The 25,171-nt window shown below is 42.9% G+C and overlaps 1 protein-coding gene across 2 annotated transcripts in view; it reads left to right on the forward strand.

The window, feature by feature from the left end:
• nlgn1 (neuroligin 1) overlaps nt 1-25,171 on the forward strand; it is a 141,094-nt gene that overhangs the window by 111,711 nt on the left and 4,212 nt on the right. Inside the window, exons 10-11 of one of the 2 annotated variants that reach the window (XM_077594672.1) lie at nt 3,434-3,511; nt 24,903-25,106. In XM_077594672.1, coding sequence (XP_077450798.1) covers nt 3,434-3,511; nt 24,903-25,100 — 276 coding nt within the window. In that variant the 3' untranslated portion in view covers nt 25,101-25,106. The remainder of the gene's footprint in view (nt 1-3,433; nt 3,512-24,902; nt 25,107-25,171) is intronic. The other variant, XM_077594671.1, reaches the window with a different exon arrangement.

A 25,171-nucleotide genomic window follows, 5' to 3' on the forward strand; every position in this document is an offset into this window, starting at 1 on the left:
TTTGAGAGCGAGAGATTACCTGGATACAGTGGTACCTCGAGATACGAGCTTAATCCGTTCCGGGACTGAGCTCGTATGACAAGATTCTCGTAACTCGAGCGGAAGTTTCTCATTGAAATGAATGGGAAACAAATTAATTCGTTCCAACTCTCTGAAAAAAACACCAAAAACAGGATATTGGATTAGGGGCACAAAAGGGGCGGGGGGCTTCGTTTTTTTTTTCCACACAACGCACTCGTAAACGGAACAAACACTCCACCCTCACGTTCACTATCGATGGGCTGTTTGCTGTCGTAATATTCCCTTCAAAATATTCCGAAAATGATGCACACAAATGTCCTCACAATCGGATAACGCACGACCACTTGCCAACGAACAGCAGTCTTTTATCAGCGAACGCGCCGCTGCTCATGGGAGCTTCGGGGGCGCTGGCTAGCGGCTCCTTTTAGCTTGTAGCATCTGTGTTCGCATCCCCTCGAACGGCGCCAATGATAGAGTGCCATTGCCTGTCGGCGTTGTGTGCACGAGTATACTTCATTACCCAGAAAGCCCTCTTTTCCCTGCGCATGCGCGTTGTGCGTTTCCTGGTCTGAATAACTCATCCGGTGCTCGTAAATATTGTTATACACGAAAGATATGCAAAAAAAAAATGCCATGGCCACCTGGCTTGGTCGCATCACGAAATTTTGACCGCATCACGGGCGAATTATTCGATCGAAATTTCCCCCGTAAGACGAGCATTTTGTATGATGAGCGGTCGTGTGACGAGGTACCACTGTATTTAGATCTTAATGCTCTTACATTGTCAATGCAATTTCAAACTCACTCTCTCTCTGATTATAATTTTGAGAGCAAGCAAACCCGGCGACGACGAAACGTCCGTTCGACGAAATGACCGGCGGCGAATCCGTCGACCAAACGTCTTTCGCCGAAACGTCCGGTCACGTCTCTGGACACATCTTCAGGTATGCTCATGGGATGATGTGGTGTTTCGGGTCTTTCGAACATTCTACACCTCTCTGCAGGTGACCCAAACAGGAGTGATAGTGTGTCCAGTTGGCCAACTACCATGTCTCCATGATTCTCCTATTTTGAGCCACTTACATCTTGATGGTCTCTCTGCCATGCCGTTGGTAATCCAGATGGCTCTCCTTTTCCTCTCTTGCTCAATGCCTAACACACTAAAGGTTCTGGCCAAAGAGTGGGCTGCGAATCCCCTGCATCCAACCTCTATATGGAGGTATTATGCTCTCCACTTAGCTTGTTGATGAGACCTGTAGACAAGACAAGTTTCTTCACAAAGGTTTCCTCAAACCAATCTTCACATGGTACCATCAGTTCCAGCAACAGCAGTTGCTCCTTGGACTCTGGCCACAGAGTAGTGACAGTGATGTGGCTGGGGAACTTGTTGTTGGAGGTCCACCAACAGCTGCTAGTCTCTTGCAGAGACCAGGATGTCAGCAGATTTTCTTCTGGCCATGGATGCCTGCTCCCCATCATTTACAAAGGCAATTGTTATCTTAGAGGGTCGAGCCTGCTCCGCCCAAAGCTGTACTACCTAAATTCTCTGGTCCTTGTCACCTTGAATCCTTCCTCCAAGGATCTAAAGGACAGCAGTATTTTGTTGTGGTGACCAGAGAGAGCGATGCTGCTCAGTCTCCTTTTGACTGCGGAGATTGGTAAGGTGTAGATGAGAAGTGGCCGCCGGATCCTGGGTATAATGCCATGTTAGTTGACCCAGGTTTTGAATGTCCCTAGGAGGCCTTACCTGTCGACAGTTTGCAGCCAACCATCTTACTCAATGCAGGTGGACTCAATTGCTGATGAGTCTATTACGCAGACTTCTCTGTGATGGTTGGTATGACTTTGTGTCGCAACTGGAAGACAGATGAAAAATGGCGGTGAAAATGGCGCTAAAAAATGGTGAAAGTCAGGGTACCGCTTCTTCTTCTGCGCTGAAATCGTTGGTTCTGACCAAAAAAGAAGTAAATGTACCACAGAAAAAGAAAGGGCACGCCGAAAACTATAAACAGCTGCCAAACATGCAGCATGGTCTTTTCTTGTTTCCAGCGGATTGCGTTTCGCATCGCGTACGGAGACAGAATACTATACTTCGAGTGAATTCCACATTTCCACATTTGTTTGTATTTTACTGATAGATCTGAAATACAACTTCAGGAGCAGGTTAAGAAAGAGTGAGATCAATTTAATAGGAAATAGGTTTATTACTAGACTGCACGATGGGGAGAGAGCTCAAACAGCTGCAAACACGCCCACAGTCTGTTGTCCTTGCGACTCTCTCTTCGAATGAACAGTGGGTCAGTCTTTATATAGGAAAACAGGGTAATATATCTAAGACAGGGATGTAGGACAAAGTTTATGTAAACAAAACTTTAGGCTGATATGGTTAGACATTTGCAGGGTTAAGTTGTATGCAAACACGATATTTTTATAGCTCACACAAACTGCCGCAGCCTATCTTACATTGCGGGATGCAAACAAACAATGTCAAACCGAGTTTGCCACATCGCACAATACAAGCAAACAATTGCAAAGCCAGCTAGTTAGCCTATCTTACATTCCATGATCTTAACAAACAATTGTAAAACCAGTTTTTTAGCCTATCTTACATTCCACGATCTTAACAAACAATTGTAGAGGCAGTTGGCCAGTCTATACCACATTTACATCTGTGAATTTTTCTGCCAAATGTCTCCCGGGCGTCCACCATCATTGAAGGCATCAAATGAGTTGAAGAAAAACTGAAAGATGATGACCATGACCGAAAATGTAAAGTTGCTCGACATGCTGAAGGCGGGCAAAAAGTATGTAGCACGTCATTACAATATTAACCAATCTACCGTGCGTTACATTAAAAAGGGAGAGGCCAACATTTTAAAGAGAGCCATAATTTCCTTTTCAAAGGATAACAAGCGAGTGGTAACCATGAGGAATAAAATCATTGTCAAGATATCAGTCAGAATGCAGGGCGAAAAACATTCCTCTGGATACAAACATGATGCGAACCAATGCCAAGACCTCATACGTTTACTTAGCTCCTGAGGAAGAGCATGAATGCGAGCCTCACCCAAGTACCAGTGCCGCGAGTGAGCCTCGTTATTTCATTGCAAGCAAGGTCTGGTTTGAAAAGTTCAAGAAAGGGCAGGGTTTCTTGTTCCAAACCTCTTGCATGGAGAAGCCTCATCTGCAGACCAAGAGGCAGCAAAAAGGTACGTAAAGGAAGTGTTTCCTAAAATAATTAGACAGAATGTTTATCTCCCAGAGCAAGTTTATAACATATGACTGACGTTCCTAAGTTGAGCACCAACATTTCCCTCTCGTTCGCCTGCTGCAAATTTTTACCATACCCTGATTATTTTCTTTACTTTGCTGTCACATCACAAATAGATAAAATTTTGTCTTTTCTTCTCAGGTTAATTTATGGTTGGAACTGGTTCCTCATTTGCATAGCCTTAATGATGTCACTCATCTTATCCCCACGACCACCAAGGTAGGACATATATATAGTATTATTTTCCGCGAAATGTAAACTATTGTATTTTCACACCTATAAAATCCACCATCTGATAGGGCGCTGTCTCATTTGCGGTTAAATTTTCAGTTTTTTGTCAAAACATTGGGCGCTTCCTCGGAAAAGGCTCTAGCATGACACTAGGCTAGCGTATGCTATTCTAGCCGCTAGCGTATGTTACGGTATCCGCTAGCGTTTATTATGCTAACTGCTAGCGTTTGTTAGGCTAGCTGCTAGCGTGTTTTTTTAAAGACAGCAAGAGCAAAACTACGTTTGATAATGCTTTATTGCAAGCAGGGGGCACCGCTTGTTTAGAACCAAAAGACAATTGTTGCGCTATAAAAAAAATCTCTTGAAAAATGGTTGTTTAACAAATAAAAGATTGAGTTTACACACTTAGAGAAGGTGAAGAAATTCAAAAATTTAAACTCTGTACAAGGTTTGGATCCGACAGCCGTTTCTGGCCACCATAATGTCAACTCTCTACGATGCAGGGTTTGGACAAAAGTACCGTGAGAATGTTAACATAAAACATCCACCCATCCATAAATCACGCTTTATCTATTCCTGCTCCCCGAAACACTTTTATTTTTCTTGTGACGGAAAGACTGGACGCGCTGACCTAAGATGCCTTTCCACGTCATTTACAAACGTAATTTTGGGGAGAATTTCCACCAGCGAGTTTCCACGTCTGCACACACATCCATCTGTACATCACGCTTTATAATATTAGAGAACAGATAAAGCGTGATTTATGGATGGGTGGATGTTTTATAACTCCCGTTACGACAGAAAAAAGGGTTCCGCGGAGCACCTAGAAACTAGCTGGCGGACCAATCAGCCACGCGGTGCGTTCAGGGCACATCATGTAAAAACAACGATTCATACATAAACTCTGCTTTCAGCTGTAACAAATAACAGTTGAGTTCACACACTTAGAGAAGGTGAAGAAATTCAATCACTCGTCTATTAGTGTCGGGTGACAGCCGTTTCTGGCCACCATAAAAAAAATTCAACTCTCTACGTTGCACGGTTTGGACAAACTTAGCGAGAGAATCTTAACATACACACACTCACACACCTATAAATCACGCTTTATAAGGATTACTGAAACTTACACTCTGATATAGAGTTCGGTTTTTAACATGCTAGGGCTAGGCTCCACTGTCAGTCCGGGTTGCGCATTTCGGGAACTTGATTCCGGCTATGCCGAAAGCTCAAACAACAGTGCTGGCCGACACTTGAGCCCAGTCATCCACAATCCATTGTAACTCGTGACATGCATCACTCTCAAGCCTTTGATTCTCCTCACTGTCATATCAGCATCGACAATTCAATCCAAATCGTCACGTAACTCGTGTGACGCTGCCTGGCCGAACTACCATGTTGGCCATCCGTTAGCAATCCATCAGCAAAGATGTTAAATTGTGTTCGATCCATGGCTTTAGCCCATTTTCTAAGCGTTCCCACCCACATTCTGTTGTCATTCACGTCAGGCATTTCCTCTGTATAGCTCTAATATTCTGTTTCTTTCTGTATTGTGAGCGGTTTTGAGGGTTAAAAGCATTGCGAGCACACGGAAGTCAAATGCCTTGCCACACCCCTGGGATGTTTTGGATGGATTTACAGTAATGCTTGGAATGCGTGGGGAGGCAAATTTTAGGGTGAACGTCCGCTGGGTTGATCACAATAAGTAGTGTGCCGGCAAGAAATAAAACCAGGCACTCAAGCAGTCAGGGCCATACAAAAATTGAATTTAGTGCACAGACAAGGCGCACCAACCGATTGGGCGCATCGGCCATTTTGGAATTTTTTTTAGACTTTTAAGTGCGCACCTATAGGTGTGAAAATACGGTAATCATAACCCTTATATATTAAAGAAATCAAAATCAAGAGGGAATCAACATCTGAATAGCAAGATAGCAATAAATATAATGTTAATAAATGTGCAAGAAACCGCAAACTATCCAAGCAATCTGGCTCATTATTTGGCAGCCAAACAGAAATCACGAAGAGGTGTGGAGTCAGTTTGTGTCAATGAGCACTAAAACTGATCATGCTGCTAGAAAATGGACATGTGGATGCCAAATTCATCCTCGAATTCAGCCAGTAATGCTCAATTCAAAGATTTGAATATTGATGAGTTTATAACTCAGGGGTGTTCATACCGTTTCGCTCCAGATCTACTTTTCAAAGAGCCAAAGCTCCCGCGACTTACCTTTTTTTCCCTTAGGCAACCAACAAAGATCACCTGTCAAAATGATCTATTCTACCCATATTCAGAAATGCATTGAAAATTCTTACAATTTATGTTGATGTATGTTGCATAACCACCAATGTACGCTTCAATTTTATTTGTATTGGAGGCCGATATATGTTCAACATTGGCCAATTAGAGAACAAAAAGCCAATTTAAAAAGTATATTTGATCAGGCCTCTATACGGGAAGCTTCAGCCACGACTTGACTGATGTAAAGACCCTGGAATGAGACAGCGACTGCAACGCTAACAGACGGCGAAATATTTTATTTGAAACACATGGTAAGATGTTTTTCTTTTAAATTATTTTGCAAAAGAGAATATGCAATGTTGATTTAGCTTCTTAAGGTCCTTACTGAGTTATGCCTTGGCGACAATAAGAGTGAGACAGTCAATGAAGGCTCCAAGTTGTCTTATCTTTGTTGCACAACAGAACAACAAAAATACTTTTTAAAATCATCATATTTAATGTTCTCTTTTCTTATAAAGCAGTGTTTCCCAACCTTTTTTTGAGCTGCGGCACAAATATTACTTCATTCTCCTAATATTACGCCAAAAATGTTGTGCTTACACAGACTTTGCGTCGGGAAAATTTGATGCCCTCCAGTTCATGTTAGAGAAAAATAAGCAACAAAATGAGTTTTTCACAATTAGATTATTGTAATAGTAATCTGATAGATCTTAAAACAACTTCAAGAGCAGGTTAAGAAAGAGGGAGACCAATTTAAAGGAGATAAGTTTATTACCAGACTACAGGATGGGGAGAGCTAGAACGGCTGCGAACGCACAGCCTATTCGCCGCGACTCTCTCCGAACGAACAGTTTGTGCCTCTATTTATATGTGAAAACATGATGCTGCACAGAGAAGATAACAGAAACAGGGTGTGGGCTGATACGCCCAAACAACTGTAGAGCTGATGTCTTAACATGACTCGGCATTTTTCATTACTCACACCAAACCGATACAACACCAACAAGCAATTGCAATTAGTGAGTCAGCATATCTTACAATTCCTTCCTGTTTGTGAGTATAAAAAATATCGGAACCTCGTTTGTTAGCGACGCTACTTTTGAACAAAATTACTTCGAACTGGAGTTTAGACCGACAATCATGGTACGTTCGACTGTGGCATCAATGGTACGTTTGATCAAAGCTGAGAAGCAGGGCATACAACAGGTTAGGATAAGAAGCACGAGAGCAATAACAGTTACGAACGGTACTAGGGCTTTCAAAAGAGTCTGTGTCCATGAGCCCGAGAGGAACCAGTCAAGCCAACCCCGTTGCGGAAGCGGATCTCCCGCAGTCGGTCCCCTGTATCCCCAAGTGAGCAAGCTGTAGGGTGATCAACGGGACCTGGACGACAATGGGTGTCCTGGCCGACGGGCTGCAGATATGGAGGTTCCCTGACCGCCTCTGGAACCAGCTAGTGGGGCCCTCTCCTCCAGCGGGAGTGCACCAAGGTTCCGGGAGATCCCCTCATGTGGTGGAACACAGAGCGGTGATGACGATGACCAACCACTTCATTCTTGTACTCCACAGTGGGACTGATGTATCCAGGTGTCTCTTCCTTTGATTTTGACGGCGGTGATTTGGACTTCTCGGCCTTGTTGTTGTCGGACTGATGCATTGACATAGGCCTGGAATCTGGAGTCAATGGTTTCCAGATGTAGTATGTTCTTTGCTGTTCCTTGACGAGTACTAGGGGAACAGACCCATCAGAATTTTTGGAGACTGACCAGTGTTTGTGTTCGAGGGGGACATCCGAGCCCCACACTGGATCATGGTCGTGAGCTCCAACACTCGTTCATCAGCTTTGACGGTGGTGGCCAACTTGGTGAAGTTAGCGGTCAAAATCACACGGTGAGGCCCTGTCCCAACGTGGAGATGACCAGCACCTTCCTTTTATCACCTTGACGAGTACCAGGTCACCTGGGGACAGGACCTTCTGTGTGGGAGGCAGAGAATATGTCGGGAGATCATTTGCATTAATCACAGTTCTTTCTTGGAACATTTTGCATAACCACTGAGTGAGAGAATCTGTTTCTCCTGTCTCTTCAGCTTTCTTGGATGGGCATATCTCAACCCACTTGGTAACTGTGTCAATGATCACCAGACAGTACTTGTATGTGCCATTTTGGTTCAGTTCAATGGAATCCATGTTCAGAACCTCAAAGGGATATGTCCCAGTTCGCCTTGTTCCGCGCTTGGGTCGTTCTTTGCCTTGAGAGTTGTGTCTACAGCAGGTGAGACAGATGCTACAAAAAAAATTAAAGTAGGTTTGGAGACCTCTGGGGCTATACTATCCCTCCTCTTGAGGCATGGCTCCTCCCATGGCTCAATTTGGCAATCACTGCAAACAGTGATCGTGGGACGCATGGCTTGTTTTCTACTGCATAGAGGCCGTTCTTGTGTTGAGTGGCTCCTTCTGTTTCCCATTGTAGCTTCTCTTTTTCTGGTCATTTATTTTAACCCTTTGTAAGAAGGTTTAGTCTCAATTGAAATGCTTTCACCTTTTTTTAATATGGAGACAATAAAACCAATATAAAAAAGTTCTTTCTTTTTTATGTAGTCAGCCAGATTAGCCTCATTATGCAGTTCCAATTGTGTAGTGAATAATGGCAATTTGTATGGTAACACAATTTGGGTGCCATTATCACTATAAATCAATGGTTCTTTGGAATTTCATTACATGCACTGTCTTAGTTTTTTCTTCTCAGTCCTCCCAAATTCCCCATTTCGCAGAGTAGATTATTTGTTCCTCCACTTCAAGTTTAACATTTGGAGTACTGCTGCTGCATTTTCAGCAAAAAAATCATTTGACAATATATTTTTAATATGGAGACAATAAAACCAATATAAAAAAGTTCTTTCTTTTTTTGTAGTGAAAAAAAATCATTTGACAATATATATATATATATATATATATATATATATGGAATATATGGAATATATGGAATATATGGAATATATATATGGAATATATGGAATATATGGAATATATATATATATATATATATATATATATATATATATATATATATATATATATATATATATATATATATTCCATAATTTGTCACTGCCATCCCTAAAAAAGGGCTTATTGGCAATTTCAGCAATTGATTTCAAATTTCCAAATCCTTTTCCACCTTGATATCTGATCGATTGATTATATCTTGGTGGCCAGCCAATCAAGAACACAAAAAGACAAACAACCCTTCACGCACACACTCATAATCAGACATCAGTAGTCTGCAATTTTTTTCATCACTAGTGGAGAGCGCCATCCCCAGTCTGGGGCTTCTTGGCAGCTAACCACCTTTTGCTGTCCTATTAGCAATAATCATCCCCAAAGGAAATAGGTCAACGTCATTTGGTTGACATCAATTGTTCGATGCTTATGCAATCCGTATATCATTAATATTCTAATCGTCATTAATATGACCCACGACAAAGCATATTTCACCTGTTCAGGGCAAAACAAGGAATGTTTCTCGTGCACTAAAAAACATTCCATGCCTCTTCCGTCCTAGGGAAATCATGCCTATCCTAAATCAATTATTTTATCGAAACCAGCCAGGTACAATTTACTTAATAATTTGGATGAATGCCATTTCTGCATTGTTATTTTCATGTTTGATATCATTAACAACCAAATAATTCTTAATACTTAAGGTCTAATTCGCAAATCACCCCTATATTGCTAACGCACCCAAGGGTAGATAAAATCATTGGCTGAGTTGCTCCTGCATCCGACTTGTCTAACCCCCACGTAAAATACGTGTTGACTTAAGATAAGAGCCATTTTCTGTAGCTCACTCTTATCACAATTCTGTCGTCAACCTGCGGGGCGGAGGCTTCAATTTGGGGGGCGTTCCACTTCTAGTTGCAATAATCTTTTCTTCATGCTTACAAAACTCTTTTTTATTCACTTACAAAACTCTTCTATTCACTTACCAAAATCTTTTCTATTTACTTTCCAAAAATCTTTACTACGTTCATCAAACCTTCCACATCCCTCAAATTGGGACAGAAACCATGCCTCTCCACCCATCGCGGCAGACACAGGCAACCCCCCACACTACGCTTCCGCACATACCCCACATCTGGCAACCCTCCGATCTCCATTCTGCAGTCTGGCAACAAACCCATCTCTCTTGTCGCTTTCCGATCCATATTAATCACTTACTTAATAGTTTAAACAACAATTGTATTCTAAATTTACCAAATTGATCTCAATACTTCGTGATTCACCCAATATCTCTGAAGACACCAAGACCACAAGTCCCTGACTGTCTCTTAGCGGAGTCCCTGACTCTATTCTTGTTCTACCTACGTCGGTCCAGACAACAAACATTCATGTTCTACCTACGTCGGTCTAGACCTCGAACATTCAACACTACCGCAGTGATAAAACTCATTCAAATTATCACACTTCACGGAGACAGAAATCAAAGGGTGAACTCACGATCTTTCTCGTTCCGAACCTGCCATAGTTCGGGAACCCGTCACCAGATCACCGGAGCGGCGAGGGAACGTCCGTCGGGCTGACCCTTTCAATGGAGGAATAGAGGATGCTGTCGACAGTCTTTATTTTGCCCTTCGTCGCGCTCCGTCGCTGCTCCGGCAATTGCTGGCGTGTTGGTCTCGGCACCAAAGTATGATAGATCTGTAAAACAACTTCAAGAGCAGGTTAAGAAAGAGGGAGACCAATTTAAAGGAGATAAGTTTATTACCAGACTACAGGATGGGGAGAAGTCGAACGGCTGCGAGCGCACAGCCTATTTGCCGCAACTCTCTCCGAACGAACAGTTTGTGCATCTATTTATATGTGAAAACATGATGCTGCACAGAGAAGATAACAGAAACGGGGTGTGGGCTGATACGCCCAAACAACTGTAGAGCTGATGTCTTAACATGACTCGACATTTTTCATTACTCACACCAAACCGATGCAACACTAACAAACAATTGCAAATAGTGAGTCAGCATATTTTACATAATCTATAATTTAACGTTCATCATATTTTGAGGGCGGCCCGGTGGAGCGAGTGGTTAGCACGTCGGCCTCACAGTCCAGGTCACGTTCATCTGTGTGGAGTTTGCATATTCTCCCCGTTGGTTTCCTCCCGGTACTCCGGTTTCCTCCCACATTCCAAAAACATGCATGGTAGGCTGATTAGACACTCTAAATTGCCCCTAGGTGTGGGTGTGAGTGTGCATGTGTTACGACTCCCCCTGGTGGTAAGATGTACCAGGGAGTCTCAACTACCACAGCAGAAAAACCCGGCCAATGAGGAGACAGACACACAAGGCAATTAACATTAAATGATAATTTATTAACACCAAAGTCAACAGAAAACCGGGACTACGGGACAACATAGGGGAAGCAAAAGATACTAAAGTGGCACCCTTAAATGAAAAAGGTAAAAAAACACCCCCCCAGACAGGTGTTCAAATGAACACCCCAAAATACAGGAAATAAAGCCCACGGGTGCCACTATGAGAACTGATGGAATAAAAGTCTAGACAGAAATAAACTACATGTATAAGTGCAAACAACTACAGTGGTACCTCGAGATACGAGCTTAATCCGTTCCGGAACTGAGCTCGTATGACGAGATTCTCGTAACTCGAGGGGACGTTTTCCATTGAAATGAATGGAAAACAAATTAATTCGTTCCAGCCCTCTGAAAAAACACCCAAAACAGGATATTGGATTGGAAAAAATGTTTTATTTCTTCTAATTTGCCATCTATTAACAAAGTAACACATAACTAGTGGTTTAATAGTAATAAATGTGTTTAATCTAACTGAAATTGGGCAGATTTCGCCGACGGGAGACAGAGACGTTTGGGGGTGTGTGGGGGGGGGTTCGTTTTTTTTCCACGACAACGCACTCGTAAACGGAACAAACAGATTTAAATTAACTTGGATTAATATATACAGACACTCAAACATACGTTTAATGTAACTTTACACAAAACTGAATTCTAATTTTGTTGTAATCTTTTGTTACCTTCGTTTTCCGGGTTGGCGGTTTGCCACGCCTCCACCCTCACGTTCGCTATCAATGGACTGTTTGCTGTTGTATTGCCTTCAAAATATTCCCAAAATGATGCACACAAATGTCCTCAAAATAGGATAACGCACGACCATTTGCCAACGAGAAATAGTCTTTAAAGAACGATCGCGGGAGCTTCCTTCCTTAGAAAGAATAACAGGAAATACAATAGTTGCGCTTACCCACGTATTGATTGTGGGTAATGAAGTTTTATTCTGAGAAAGGTTGCCACTGCATATGGGTGTTGTGTGCACGAGTATGCTTCATTACCCAGAAAGCCCTCTTTTTGCCTGCGCATGCGTGTTGTGCGTTTCCTGGTCTTAGGAGAAACTCGTCTGAATTAATCGTTCCGTGCTCGTAAATATTGTTATACACGAAAGATATGCAAAAAAGACCTGGCTTGGTCGCATCACGAAATTTTGATCGCATGACGGGCAAATTATTCGATCGAAATTTCCGCCGTAAGACGAGAATTTTGCCTGACGAGCGGTCGTATGACGAGGTACCACTGTATATGTATACCCCGGGGTGTCTAAACTTATCTAAAGTCCCCCTATGCAGCCCTAAATAATTAACTTTATCACAACACAAATACCCAATATAACAATGAACATAGTACTCACAAATAAGGTGAAGCTGGGGCAAACAAAACTTACTTAACTTTAGACATGGTGTCTTCTAAAGCAAGTAAGGACTCCACTGCCTTAGCACCTGCATGCCAGACAGAACTGAAAAATAGGAGGGTTTAAGTAAGGGCAGGATGTAGACCGTGATTGGAGGAGGGATGAGTGGGAAGTTGTCACAGCTGTGTTGGCCTGGGCAGGGCTCTGCCACAGGTGTGGAGCCACAGCTTCGGGCACCTGCAAAACAAAACCAAACACAAAACAATACAACCCACAACATAATGTATACCCCGGCTGACAGCTGTAACAGCATGGTTGTCAGTCTCCTTGTGCCCTGTGATGGGCTGGCCACCAATTTGGGTCAGCTGGGAAAGGCTCCAGCACCACTTGCGACCCTAATGAGGATAAAGCGGGTAAGAAAATGTAATGAGATCATATTTTGATTTTAACCTTGTAAAAGTTCACTTTTAATTTTGCTATATTCATATTAATTTTTCCCTCTGAATATTACATTGTATGACTTGTAGCAATTTCCCGCGGCACACCTGAATTGCTCACCAGTGTGCCGCGGCACAGTGTTTGGGAACAGGTATAAAGTAATGTAACATGCTCTCATTGCTTTCATATTTGAATAAGGAGGAAAGTGATGTACAGACGCTCCCCTACTTACGAACATTCAACTTACGAACAACGGTACCTACGAACATGTCTGCAAATTGCGTTTAAGTCCAAAAATGTTCGCAAGTCCAATTTTGTATTTCGCGTCTTTTTCGGAGTAGTACTTCTTTCCGCCGCTAGTACCGACGCCTGGCGCTGTGAGAGCTCAGCTCACCCAGCATCTACCTTCTTCTTCGTTGCAATGCGGAAGTGCGTGAATGTATCTCCAGTGTGCAAAGAACCTTTTTCATTTGTATCATTAAATATCTCACGCATCCAATATTGAATATGGTTGGTAAAAAGCTAAAGGCTTCTATTGAGGGAGTTGCAAGGAAGAGGCAAGCCATTTCATTTGAAACGAGCGCCAATAATAACGAAGCTTGATGCGCGTGAGAGTGGTGAGCGTTTCACGGGCATTGAATCGTTCGACCGTCGGTACCATTTATAAACAGAAAGATCGGGCAGCAGGACCCAAATATTGAACGTTGCACAAAGTTTGCAAATCAATTGAATGATGCCATACAGTGCTACCGCATCATTTATGATGAAAAAAAGAAAACTGTGCAATCGTCATTAGGTCGCTTCTTTTGGCCAGTTTCTAATACATAAATCTCTCTCTCTCTCTACAGTACTGTACATATTCTCTCCATTTTATTAAATGTTTTTTTTCAGTACAAACCAATGCGTGTTACTTATACAAGCCTTAAACTACCTTATATAAACCTTATATAAAATGCACTTATATAAACCTTCAATATACTTATATAGGCCTTAAACATAAATTATAATACAAAATATAGCACTGAATCAACTTACAAACAAATTCAACTTATGAACAATCGCTCGGAACCAATTGCGTTCGTAAGTAGGGGAGCGTCTGTACAGTCATACCTCTACTTACGAAATAATTTGGTTTTTCGTAATTGGAAATTTTTGTAAGTAGAGGTGTACTTTACATGTAAATTCTCTAAATCGTTCCACGGTCCTCACAAAGCTGCCAACTAAACCCTCAATTTTGTATGAAAGATGTAAGAAACAACAATTAGAGAAAATTATAATTATTAATGTCTCATCTCATCTAATTTTCTTCCACCCTATCCAAAGTCGGGTCGCGGGGGCAGCAGCTTCAGCAGGGAAGACCAGACTCCCTCTCCCCAGCTACTTAATCCAGCTCTTCCGGGAGAATCCCAAGGCCTTTCCGGGCCTGCCGGGAGACATAGTATCCCAAGTGTGTCCGAGGTCGGCCCCTTGGCCTCCTCCCGGTGGGACATGCACCGAACACCTCCCAAGGGAGGCATCCAGGGGGCATCCTAATCATATGCTTGAGCCAACTCATCTGGCTCCTATCAATCCGGAGGAGCAGCGGCTCTACTCCGAGCCCCTCCTGGATGACCGAGCTTCTCACCTTATCTTTAAGGGGGAGTCCGGACATCCTGCGGAGGAAACTCATTTCAGCCGCTTGTATCCGGGATCTCGTTCTTTATCTGGTTAATTATTAATGTCTTAAAATGAATATAATGGCCAAAAATCCCTGTGATAATGTGCCCTGCGCCACTGAAATAGTTCCCTCCGGGGCCGTTATATTGGGAGACTTTTACTTGTGCCCTTTGTGTGTGTGTGTGTGAAAATATGTGCTGCGTTGCAGTTGTACGGTTTTTAAACGCTTAATACGGGGAATTCCAATTTAAATTGCAAAAATAAGGGGAGCATTTAGGTGGACAGGTATGTAAGAGAGAATCTTGAAACATGGATAGCTGTTGTTGTGAGACAGCCAATTGAATTGAATTGAATGATTTTATTGTCATTATATGAGATAGAACGAGAGCGATGAAATGAGAGCCCAGTAGAAAGTAGCGAGGTCTCTAAAGTGAGAAGCAATGCATCTGCGACAATATTTTCAAAAGAAAATAATGGATAACGAAATGCATTTACTTTTGGGGGGGAATTTCGTAATTTGGATCTTTTTCGTATCTCAAGTCACTCACTCATTTGCATATAAAAAAATGAAAAAACTTGAACATTTCGTATTTAGAGGCATTCGTAAGTAGAAGTATGACTATTTACTAGTTCACAGAAGTTTAAAGTTTCAAATTTGAAACAAAAAAGATGTGATTCTTATTGTGATAATTATCGATATCGACTGATAATTTATTTTATTGTGATAACAATTTTTGTCATATTGCTCAGCTCTAATTGTGACAATTAATAATCTTAACATACTTACACTTTGGGCAAATCCAAGATCAAAGTTAATCCGCTTGCAAACAAGGAAATAAGGCTGAATGAAATTAAAAATTGTCAGCTCATGAGCAACCGCAACATATTTTTTCATTCAGATTTTAAACTTCAAACTTCTGTGAATAAGTAAATAAATTACTTTCCTCGTTATTCAATTATGAAAGTAACTGTTACTTTATAATAAAAGAATATAAAATATGATGATTTAAAAAAATATTTTTGTTTTGGGCAGCCCGTCGGATGAGTGGTTAGCGCGTTGACCTCACAGCTCTGGGGTCCTGGATTCAATTCCAGGTCGGTCCACCTGTTGGAGTTCTCATGTTCTCTGCCTGCGTGGGTTTTCTCTAGGTACTGTGGTTTCCTCCCACATTCCAAAAACATTCATGGTAGGCTGATTAGACACTCTAATTTGCCTCTATGTATGAGTGTGGTTGTGAATGGTTATCCGTCTCCTTGTGCCCTGCGTTCGGCTGGCCACCATTTCAGGGTGTCCCCCACCTCTGTCCCGAATTCACCTGGGCTTCTCACCTTATCTTTAAGGGAGAGTCCGGACATCCTGCGAAGGAAATTCATTTCAGCCGCTTGTATCCAGCACCCCCCGCGACTCTAGTGAGGATAAATCGGGTAAGAAAATGAATGAATGAGCGGTCGCAGTGGCGAGCAGAAAGTAAAATACAGTCAGCAAACACGGGGAAACACTTTGTTTTATTTAAATGTTTTATTTAATGCTGTGCTTTTAATTAGTGATTCATAATCTTAGGTGAAGCACCATAGTTTTTCAATAACAATGTGCAATATCTTAGAATTTACCTTGCCAGGACTTGACTTTTTATATCTTTATATTACATATTGATGTTTTTACTGGGAAAACGCACTTTGTGGAGTAGCACCACAAATTTTGTTATACGCAGCTGTGTATGATGACAATAAAGGCTTTTAGGGTTGATAGTTTGCCTTGTTTGATTGATTTGGAGTAGGAGAGAAAGCACATTTAACTGGACTATTTTTTTTGTCAAATAGTGTCTTGCAGGGAACTGCAAGATTATTGATATTTCATCTAAGGGGGTAAAAACAAAATACTGACTTATGAAGGATTTATATTGTATTAAGAAATAAATCACATTAAAATTCTCATCTCATTTTCTGAACCGCTTTATCCTCACTAGGGTCGCGGGGGTTGCTGGACCCTATCCCAGCTGACTTTGGGCCAGAGATTTGGTGGCCAGCCAATCGCAGGGCACAAGGAGACAAACAACCATCCACCCTCACATTCATATCCGAGGGGCCAATTTAGTGTGTCCAATCAGCCTACCGTGCATGTTTTTGGAACGTCGGAGGAAACCGGAGTCATACCTGTCAACCTCTGCCGATAACTGCCCTTATAAATGATTATTGATTCCCCTTACAAACCACCAAAAAACCTTACAAACACCGTACGACTCGTACGGTGTTTGTAAGGTTTTTTTGGGGGTTTGTAATGGGAATCAATAATCATTTATAAGGGCAGTTATCGGCAGAGGTTGACAGGTATGCGGAGTACCCAGAGAATTCCCACGCAGGGGAGAACATGCAAACTCAACACGTGTGAACCCAGGTCCCCCACTGTGAGGCCGACACGCTAACCACTGGGCTGCCCACCGCATTAAAATTGCAAAACAAATTAGTAATTTTAAGAGAGGTTCTTTTTTCACTATCTTCATAAATAGCTGCTATTTTTTAAACTTCATATTAACAATTTGCTTTCATGTTTTACAGGAACATAACCAAGCCGTCAAATGGTGTGGGGTTTCATTCGCCTGACTTCGTGCGGGCAGGCGCGGGCGCAATTCCCGCTGGTGGTGGTATGATTGTGAGTGTGAATGGTTGTCTGTTTCTCTGTGTGCCCTACGACTGACTGGTGACCAGTCTGCCTTTCGCCCGAAGACAGCTGGGTTAGGCTCCAGCCACCCCCGCAACCCTTTCGAGGATGGGCGGTATGGAAGATGAATGAATGAATAAACTGTTTGTATGTATTTATTTTTTTCTACATTTGGCTGTGGAAATTGTGTTTTTCTTAGCTACTTGACCTAGTAGTTTAAACTAAAACCAATTTTCAGTTTACAGTTTGAAACAATTAATTTCATGTGTAATGCTGTGCTAATTCTGTTATGATCACTCATATGTTCGTCAGTGATACTTAATGTGAAGATGTTTGAAATAAAAATTTCACTATCATTTTGAGGTTACTGTTTGATTTTGACCAAGGGAAAAATGACGTGTGACCAATGGGTTGGTTTAATTTTTTTAGATAAACTGCAGTAAAATATACCAGTGTTAGATGGTTAGCATGCAGACTAGCTTCCCTAGTAAATGGCTCGGTAACAAAAAAAAGGCCGGCGTTGTTATCCCAGCCAGCGGCAATGAAAGCTAAAAGAAAAATTCCCCATTTTAATTTTAGATAGTGGAGCGAGTGGTTAGTGCGTCGGCCTCACAGCTCTGGGGTCCTGGGTTCAAATCCAGGATCGCTCCACCTGAGTGGAGTTTGCATGTTCTCCCCGGGCCTGTGTGGGTTTCCTCCCACATTCCAAAAACATGCATGGTAGGCTGATTAGACACTCTAAATTGCCCCTAGGTGTGGGTGTGAGTGTGCATGGTTGTCAGTCTTCCTGTGCCCTGCGATCGGCTGGCCACCAATTCGGGGTGTCCCCTGCCTCTGGCCCGGAGTCAGCACCACTTGCGACCCTAATGAGGATAAAGCGGGTAAGAAAATGAGATGAGATGAGATCATATTTTGATTTTAACCTTATAAAAGTTCACTTTTAATCTTGCTATATTCACATTAATTTTTCCCAATGAATATTACATTGTATGACTTTTAGCAATTTCCCGCGGCATACCTGACCATTGCTCACCAGTGTGCCGCGGCACAGTGGTTGGGAAACACTGTTATAAAGTAATGTAACATGCCACCAATTCAGGGTGTCCCCCACTTCTGGGCCGGAGTCAGCTGGGATAGGCTCCAGCAGCCCCCGTGACCCGAGTGAAGATAAAGCAGTACCGAAAATGAATGAATGCCTCACAACTTAGATATGGAAGTCCGAAAAGTTCGTTTTAACTTATAGATCATAGATCGTCTTGTAATTCTTTTGAAACTTAATTCAAGAAACTGTTAGTTTCAGCAATAGGCAATCCCAATGCACACACAAATAAAGAGAAAAGACCATCTTCTGGATTTTTTTCTTGCAAGGAGAAATTGAACCGGTGAGGTCTAGTCCCTGTTTCGTTCTGGCGTCACACGCTTCTTTTCTTGTTTATTAACTTCAAGGACCTTAGTTACAATGGACGTCTCAACTCTAAAGAGAGGGGTGGGAAACAGAAGTGAGACGTCAATATAGTCAAAACAAATGAAGGTCTGAAAGTCATGTGCAGCTCAAGGTGTTTTGAATCGTCTTTGTTTAGTTCACTCCAAGTAGTCCAAGGTCCAAGGCGTTTCGGTGTTTAGTCTACATAAAGTTCTCAGGAGCAAAGCATTTACTTCGTTGCAAGCAACCATATAATAATAATATGAAACTAAGTTTAATAGTTAAGCAAAGCATTCTTCATTGCAAGCAAATATATAATAATGTAAGACTAATAACCCTAACAGCACTAGTACTTGAATGGCACCTTCCATTGAATATGAACATGGATATGTATTTCCATGCACAGTATGAATAAATTGCCCGCCCAAGAGTGCTTATTCCCGGGCTGCCATTGACGGTAGACTAATAAAATGAGAGTGATGAACGGCCGTTCGGCCGATTGAACGTTCGGCGGAACGTCCATTCGGCGACCTGTCCGTCTGTCAAATGTCCGTCGGCGAAACGTCTTTAGGCGAATCATCTGGTCACGCAACAGGCCTATTATCATTCAGACTGTAAAATGGTTGGCTTTTTAGGGACACGGATAATGGTGGCAGATTTCAGGCAGGATGGGATGATGGATTGTTGCAGGGAACAATTGAAGTTCTTTGTGAAAACACCAGTCAGCCTGTCAGCACAGGCTTTGAGCACCTTCCCAGGTACTCTGTCAGGGCCAGCAGCCTTCCTGGTGTTCACACGTTCCACGGTCCTCACAAAACTATCAACTAAACCCTATAAAATTGATCAAAGTGTCCCAATTTTGTAGGAACGATGTGAACACACAAATGAGAGAGAATGATCATAAAATTATTTAATAAGCCATTAAAATGAATAATAAAAGTGCATAATCTATTCGTGTTGAAGTGCAGGTGCACAAGTCTCAGGAAGCTAACATTAGGCAAATGAGACAGAGAGCACATGTACACATGCACACATCTAATAAATATTCATTCATTTTCATTCCTTCCTTCATTCATTCATTCATTCATCTTCCATACCGGCCATCCTTGAAAGGGTTGCAAGGGTTCACATGCACACATCTAATAAACATTTATTCATTTTCATTCATTCATTCATCTTCCATACCGGCCATCCTTGAAAGGGTTGCAAGGGTTCACATGCACACATCTAATAAACATTTATTCATTTTCATTCATTCATTCATCTTCCATACCGGCCATCCTTGAAAGGGTTGCAAGGGTTACTGGAGCCTAACCCAGGTGTCTTTGGGTGAAAGGCGGACTACACTCCAGACTGGTCGCCTGTCAGCCGTAGGGCACACAGAGAGACAAACGACCACCCGTACCCCCAATTTCCGCCACCAGTGGGAATTGAACCTGTGCCTGCCCGTACCAAAGTCAGGCGAGTGAACCACTACACCGTGAGGCGGCTCCATTCATTTTCATTCATTTTCTAAACCGCTTTATCCTCACAGGGGCAATTTAGAGTGTCCAATCGCCTAGCTGTGAGGCCAACGCGCTAACCACTCATCCGCCGGGCCGTCCCTCTAATAAACTTAGAATAAAGAATTCAAAACAACATTACATTGAACTCAATAACGATTTATGATTTATTTGGCATCTAATTTTTCACCCGTTTTATTTATCGCCACTGCTTCTAACCTGTTTGGATTCAAGTTCCACTTCAGCCGTGTTTGTTCAAGGACGTTTTGAAAAAAAATCTAACTAAAGACAATTGCACCGGTGGTAAGGGATGCCGTCAGGCTGAAAAATGAGTCGTACCAGGCCCTTTTGGCCCTGGGGACTCCGGAGGCAGCTGAAGGGTACCGGGTGGCCAAGTGGCACGCGGCTCTGGCGTCTCTGAGACAAAAACCCGGGCATGGGAGGAGTTTGGTGAGGCCATAGAGAATGACTTCCGGGTGGTTTCAAGGAAATTTTGGTCCACCATCCGACGTCTCAGAAGAGGAAAGGAGTGCTACTGACCTCGACTCGGGATGTTGTGAATCGGTGGGCCAGATACTTTGAAGACCTCCTCAATTCCACCGGCTTACCTTCTCATGAGGAAGCAGAGGGTTGAAGTCACCCATGTGGCTAAAAAGCTCCCCGGTGGCAAGGCCCCAGGGGTGGATGAGATCCGCCCGGAGTTTCTAAAGGCTCTGGATGTTATGGGGCTGTCTTGGTTGACACGCCTCTGCAACATCGGGGACAGTGCCTCTGGATTGGTGGTTCCCCTTTTTGAAAAGGGGGACCGGGGGTGTGTTCCAATTACCGGGGAATCACACTCCTCAGCCTCCCCGGGAAGGTCAAATCTCGGATTTAGGAGGAGCAGTGTGGTTTTCGTCCTGGCCGTGGAACAGTGGATCAGCTCTACACCCTCAGCAGGGTCCTCTGGGGGTCATAGAAGTTGCCTCAACCAGTCTTCATGTGGTTTGTGGACTTGGAGAAGGTGTTCGACCGTGTCCCCCGGGCAGTCTTGTGGAGGGTACTCCGGGAGTATGGGGTTACGCGGGTCCATTCCATTTATGACCGGTGACAGAGTCTGGTCCGCGTAGCTGGCAGTAAATCAGATCAATTTCCAGTGGGGGTTGGCGGAGGCCAGGGCTGCCCTATGTCACCGATTCTATTCATCACTTTTATGGACATAATATCTAGGCGCAGCCGTGGCGTTGAGGGGGTCCGGTTTGGTGGCCTCAGTATTGCATCGCTCATCCGGGAGGGGCTCGGAGTAGAGCCGCTGCTGCTCCGGATTGAGAGGAGCCAGATGAGTTGGCTCGGGCATCTGATCAGGAGGCCCCCTGGACACCTCCCTCGAGAGGTGTTTCGGGCAAGTCCCACCGGGAGGAGGCCACAGGGCCGACCTCAGACACGGTGACGATGCTGGCAACGCATTGGGATACTGTATGAAGTGGCTGGGGAGAGGGCCGTCTGGGCTTCCCTGCTGAAGCTGCTGCCCCCGCGACTCGACTGGATAAAGCGGAAGAAAATGAGATGAGATGAGAAGACAATTGCCTTTGACGACTTTTAATGATGTTTCTAAAATGCACAAGACAAACGTCGTCAAAGTGGGCGATTGCATGACTTGTGAACATTTTCAGGATGTTTTTTTTCCACACTCGCAACGTTTGTAAATTTTCTCCTCAGTCGCCTACTCATTGAATTCCTCATGTCTTGCCGAGCGTAGCATTAACTCCTGCTCCGTTGACGGTAACCCAATCCAGGTGCTTGAGTTTTTGACAATCTGCAAGGTCCAATTCTCTCTGACATTCTCGAGCTCGGCTCTAGCGAACTGCTGAGTTTGAGAGACAAACACCAGACGTGCCACCTTTAACATGGTTAGCGGATTAGATAACTTTATTCATCCCGTATTTGGGAAATTCACTGTCGCAGTAGCAAGAGGATGAGAATACAGACATAGGAAAAGACATGTTAGACATAAATAGGTAATAAATAAATAATAAATAAAAGTGTTGCATGACATATATATATATATATATATATATATATATATATATAAACACACACACACACGTGGACTCTGTGGAGGAAGTGGGAGAGCGGAGGATGCTGACCAGGATCTCGGACACCACCTCCCACCCCCTGCATGAGTCTGTGGAGTCCCTCCGAAGCTCTTGGAGCCTTTTTGCACCGGTGAACACCGGTAAACAAATTTAAATGAACTTGGATTACGATGCAGACACACTCAAAAATAAGTTTAATCTAACCTTACACTAAACTTAATTCTAATTTTGGTTTACATTTTTATACCATTCTTCCGGCCGGGTTGGCTCTGTTTGCCCCGCCTCCAACCTTACTTTTAGTATCGATGGGCTGTTTGCTGTTGTATTCCCTTCAAAATATTCAGAAAATGATGCACACAAATGTCCTCACAATAGGATAACTGTTTCAGTAGCAAGAGGATGAGAATACAGACCTAGGAAAAGACATGTTCCTTGACCACTTGCCAAGTAGAAGTAGTCTTGAATTAGCGATCGCTCCGCCAACAGGAGCTAACAGGCTAAGGGGGGAAAAACACTGAAAAAAATGCAACGCTCCGCCCAGTGCTCGCAGAGACATTACAAAGAGGGAGTTGCGACCAGAGATATTACACGAGGAGTTGCGGTGGAGAGAGCCAGTGCCCCTGATGTTCTTATGAGTAGCCAACGAGAAGTAATATATACCTCGTATTAGCGATCGCTCCGGCATTCGCGCTGTGACGGAAAAAAACACTGAAAAAAATTCAACTCTCCGCCCAGTGCTCATAGATATCTGTTATACACAAAAAAGATGCGTAAAAAAAACAGTGCGCTACAATGATAAACAGCCTCTCATGTCTTGGCCACCTGGCTTTCTCATATCTCAAATTTTTTCTCGTATCTAGAGATAATTATTTGCTCGAAATTTTACTCGCATCTCGAAATGCTCGTATGTCGAGGTACCACTGTACACATATACAGTGGGGCAATGTGTATTTAGTCAACCACCAATTGTGCAAGTCATCCTACTTGAAAATATTAGAGAGGCCTGTAATTGTCAACATGGGTAAACCTCAACCATGAGAGACAGAATGTGGGGGAGAAAAAACTGAAAATCACAGTTTAATTAAAAAAAAAAAAAATGCAAATCATGGTGGAAAATGAGTATTTGGTCAACACCAAAACTTCATCTCAATACTTTGTTATGTACCCTTTGTTGGCAATAACGGAGGCCAAATGTTTTCTGTAACTCTTCACAAGCTTTTCACACACTGATGCTGGTATTTCGGCCCATTCCTCCATGCAGATCTCCTCTAGAGAAGTGAAGTTTGGGGCTGCCATTGTGCAACACGGACTTTCAACTCCCTCCACAGATTTCATTACGGGGTTGAGATCTGGGGACTGGCTAAGCCCTTGAAATGCTTCTTACGAAGCCACTCCTTTGTTGCCCTGGCTGTGTCTGGGATCATTATCATGCTGAAAGACCCAGCAACGCCCATCTTCAATCTCCTTGCTGATGGAAGGAGATTTTCACTAAAAATCTCTCGATACATGGCCCCATTCAAATCAAATCAAAAGCCTCTATTGTCATCATACACAGCTGCGAATAATGAAATTGGAGGTGCTACTCCACAAAGTGCGTTTCCCCCGTTTGGAATGTATCCTACAGGTTTTACATTCAATATTTACTTATTTAACTAATTATCAAGTATTTCTTTACCATTTTAATGGCAATTGTTCTTTTTTTCTGTTAAGGCGTTTGACAGATTTTGATGATTACTTGTGATTTTGGTTTCTTCCATGCCATTGGGTTTCAATTCAAACTTTTCAATTTCTAATGGCGGGAGTGGTTAGTGCAGGGGTAGGGAACCTATGGCTCGGGAGCCACATATGGCTCTTTTGATGGGTGCATATGGCTCTCCACTAACCTGTGTGGTACTCTATGGAAACTGCTGGTGAGAAAGTGCAGGAATAGGAGCATTACGTTGGTATTATGGCATTGACACTACCCCAGCGCCTTATAATCTTTTTTTTTTCATTACAATCTTCTGCATGGATTTTCTCATTGATTAGCAACAACGTAACAATGTTGTCAAAAGAATCCAAAGACTTTTTTGTACTTTAAAAGTGGTGAAGTGACTAAAAAATGCACACATTTACATGCATGTTGACTTTTAAATTCGGAGCATGGCTCTCAAGGATTAACATTTAAAAAATATGAATTGTTTATGGCTCTTTCCATCAAAAAGGTTCCCGACCTCTGGGTTAGTGCATCGGCCTCACTGTTCTGGTCTCCTCGGTTCGATCCCAGGTCGGTCCTCCTCTGTGGAGTTTGCATGTTCTTTCAAGACTTGCGTGGCCACCAATTAAAGTGTACAATTAAAGCGTCATGTCCCTGAATGAATGAATGATCTTCGAATGACGGAGCTGCCTACCAAATGCAAAACATAATAGAATCCAAACCTAATAAGTTGTAATTAATTTTATTATCTATAATCTTTATAAAGCGTTATTTATGGGTGTGTGAGTGTGTGTGTGTGTTAAGATTCTCTCACTACGTTTGTCCAAACTGTGCAACGTAGAGAGTTGAATTTTTTTATGGTGGCCAGAAACGGCTGTTGGATCCTAATACACGGGTGATTTAATTTCTTCACCTTCTCAACTTTTATTTGTTTAAGCTGAGAGCTGAGTTGATGTATGAATCATTGTTTTTAGATGATGTGCCCTAAACGCATCGCGTGCCTGGTTGGACATAGCGTCGGACACCCTTTCCACGTCATTTACAAACGTCATTTTCGGAAGAATTTCCTCCACCAGCCAGTTTCCCGGTGCTCCCCAAAACACTTTTTTCCCCTGTCGTTACGGGAAGACTCGGCGAGACGCGATGCCGCTGGCGGCGCAGACCCAATTTAGTTTAAGGTACGATGCCTTTCCACGTCATTTACAAACATCATTTTCGGAAGAATTTCCTAGGTGCTCACCGG

This window comes from Stigmatopora argus, chromosome 24 (assembly GCF_051989625.1).
Source record: "Stigmatopora argus isolate UIUO_Sarg chromosome 24, RoL_Sarg_1.0, whole genome shotgun sequence".
NCBI lineage: Eukaryota > Metazoa > Chordata > Actinopteri > Syngnathiformes > Syngnathidae > Stigmatopora > Stigmatopora argus.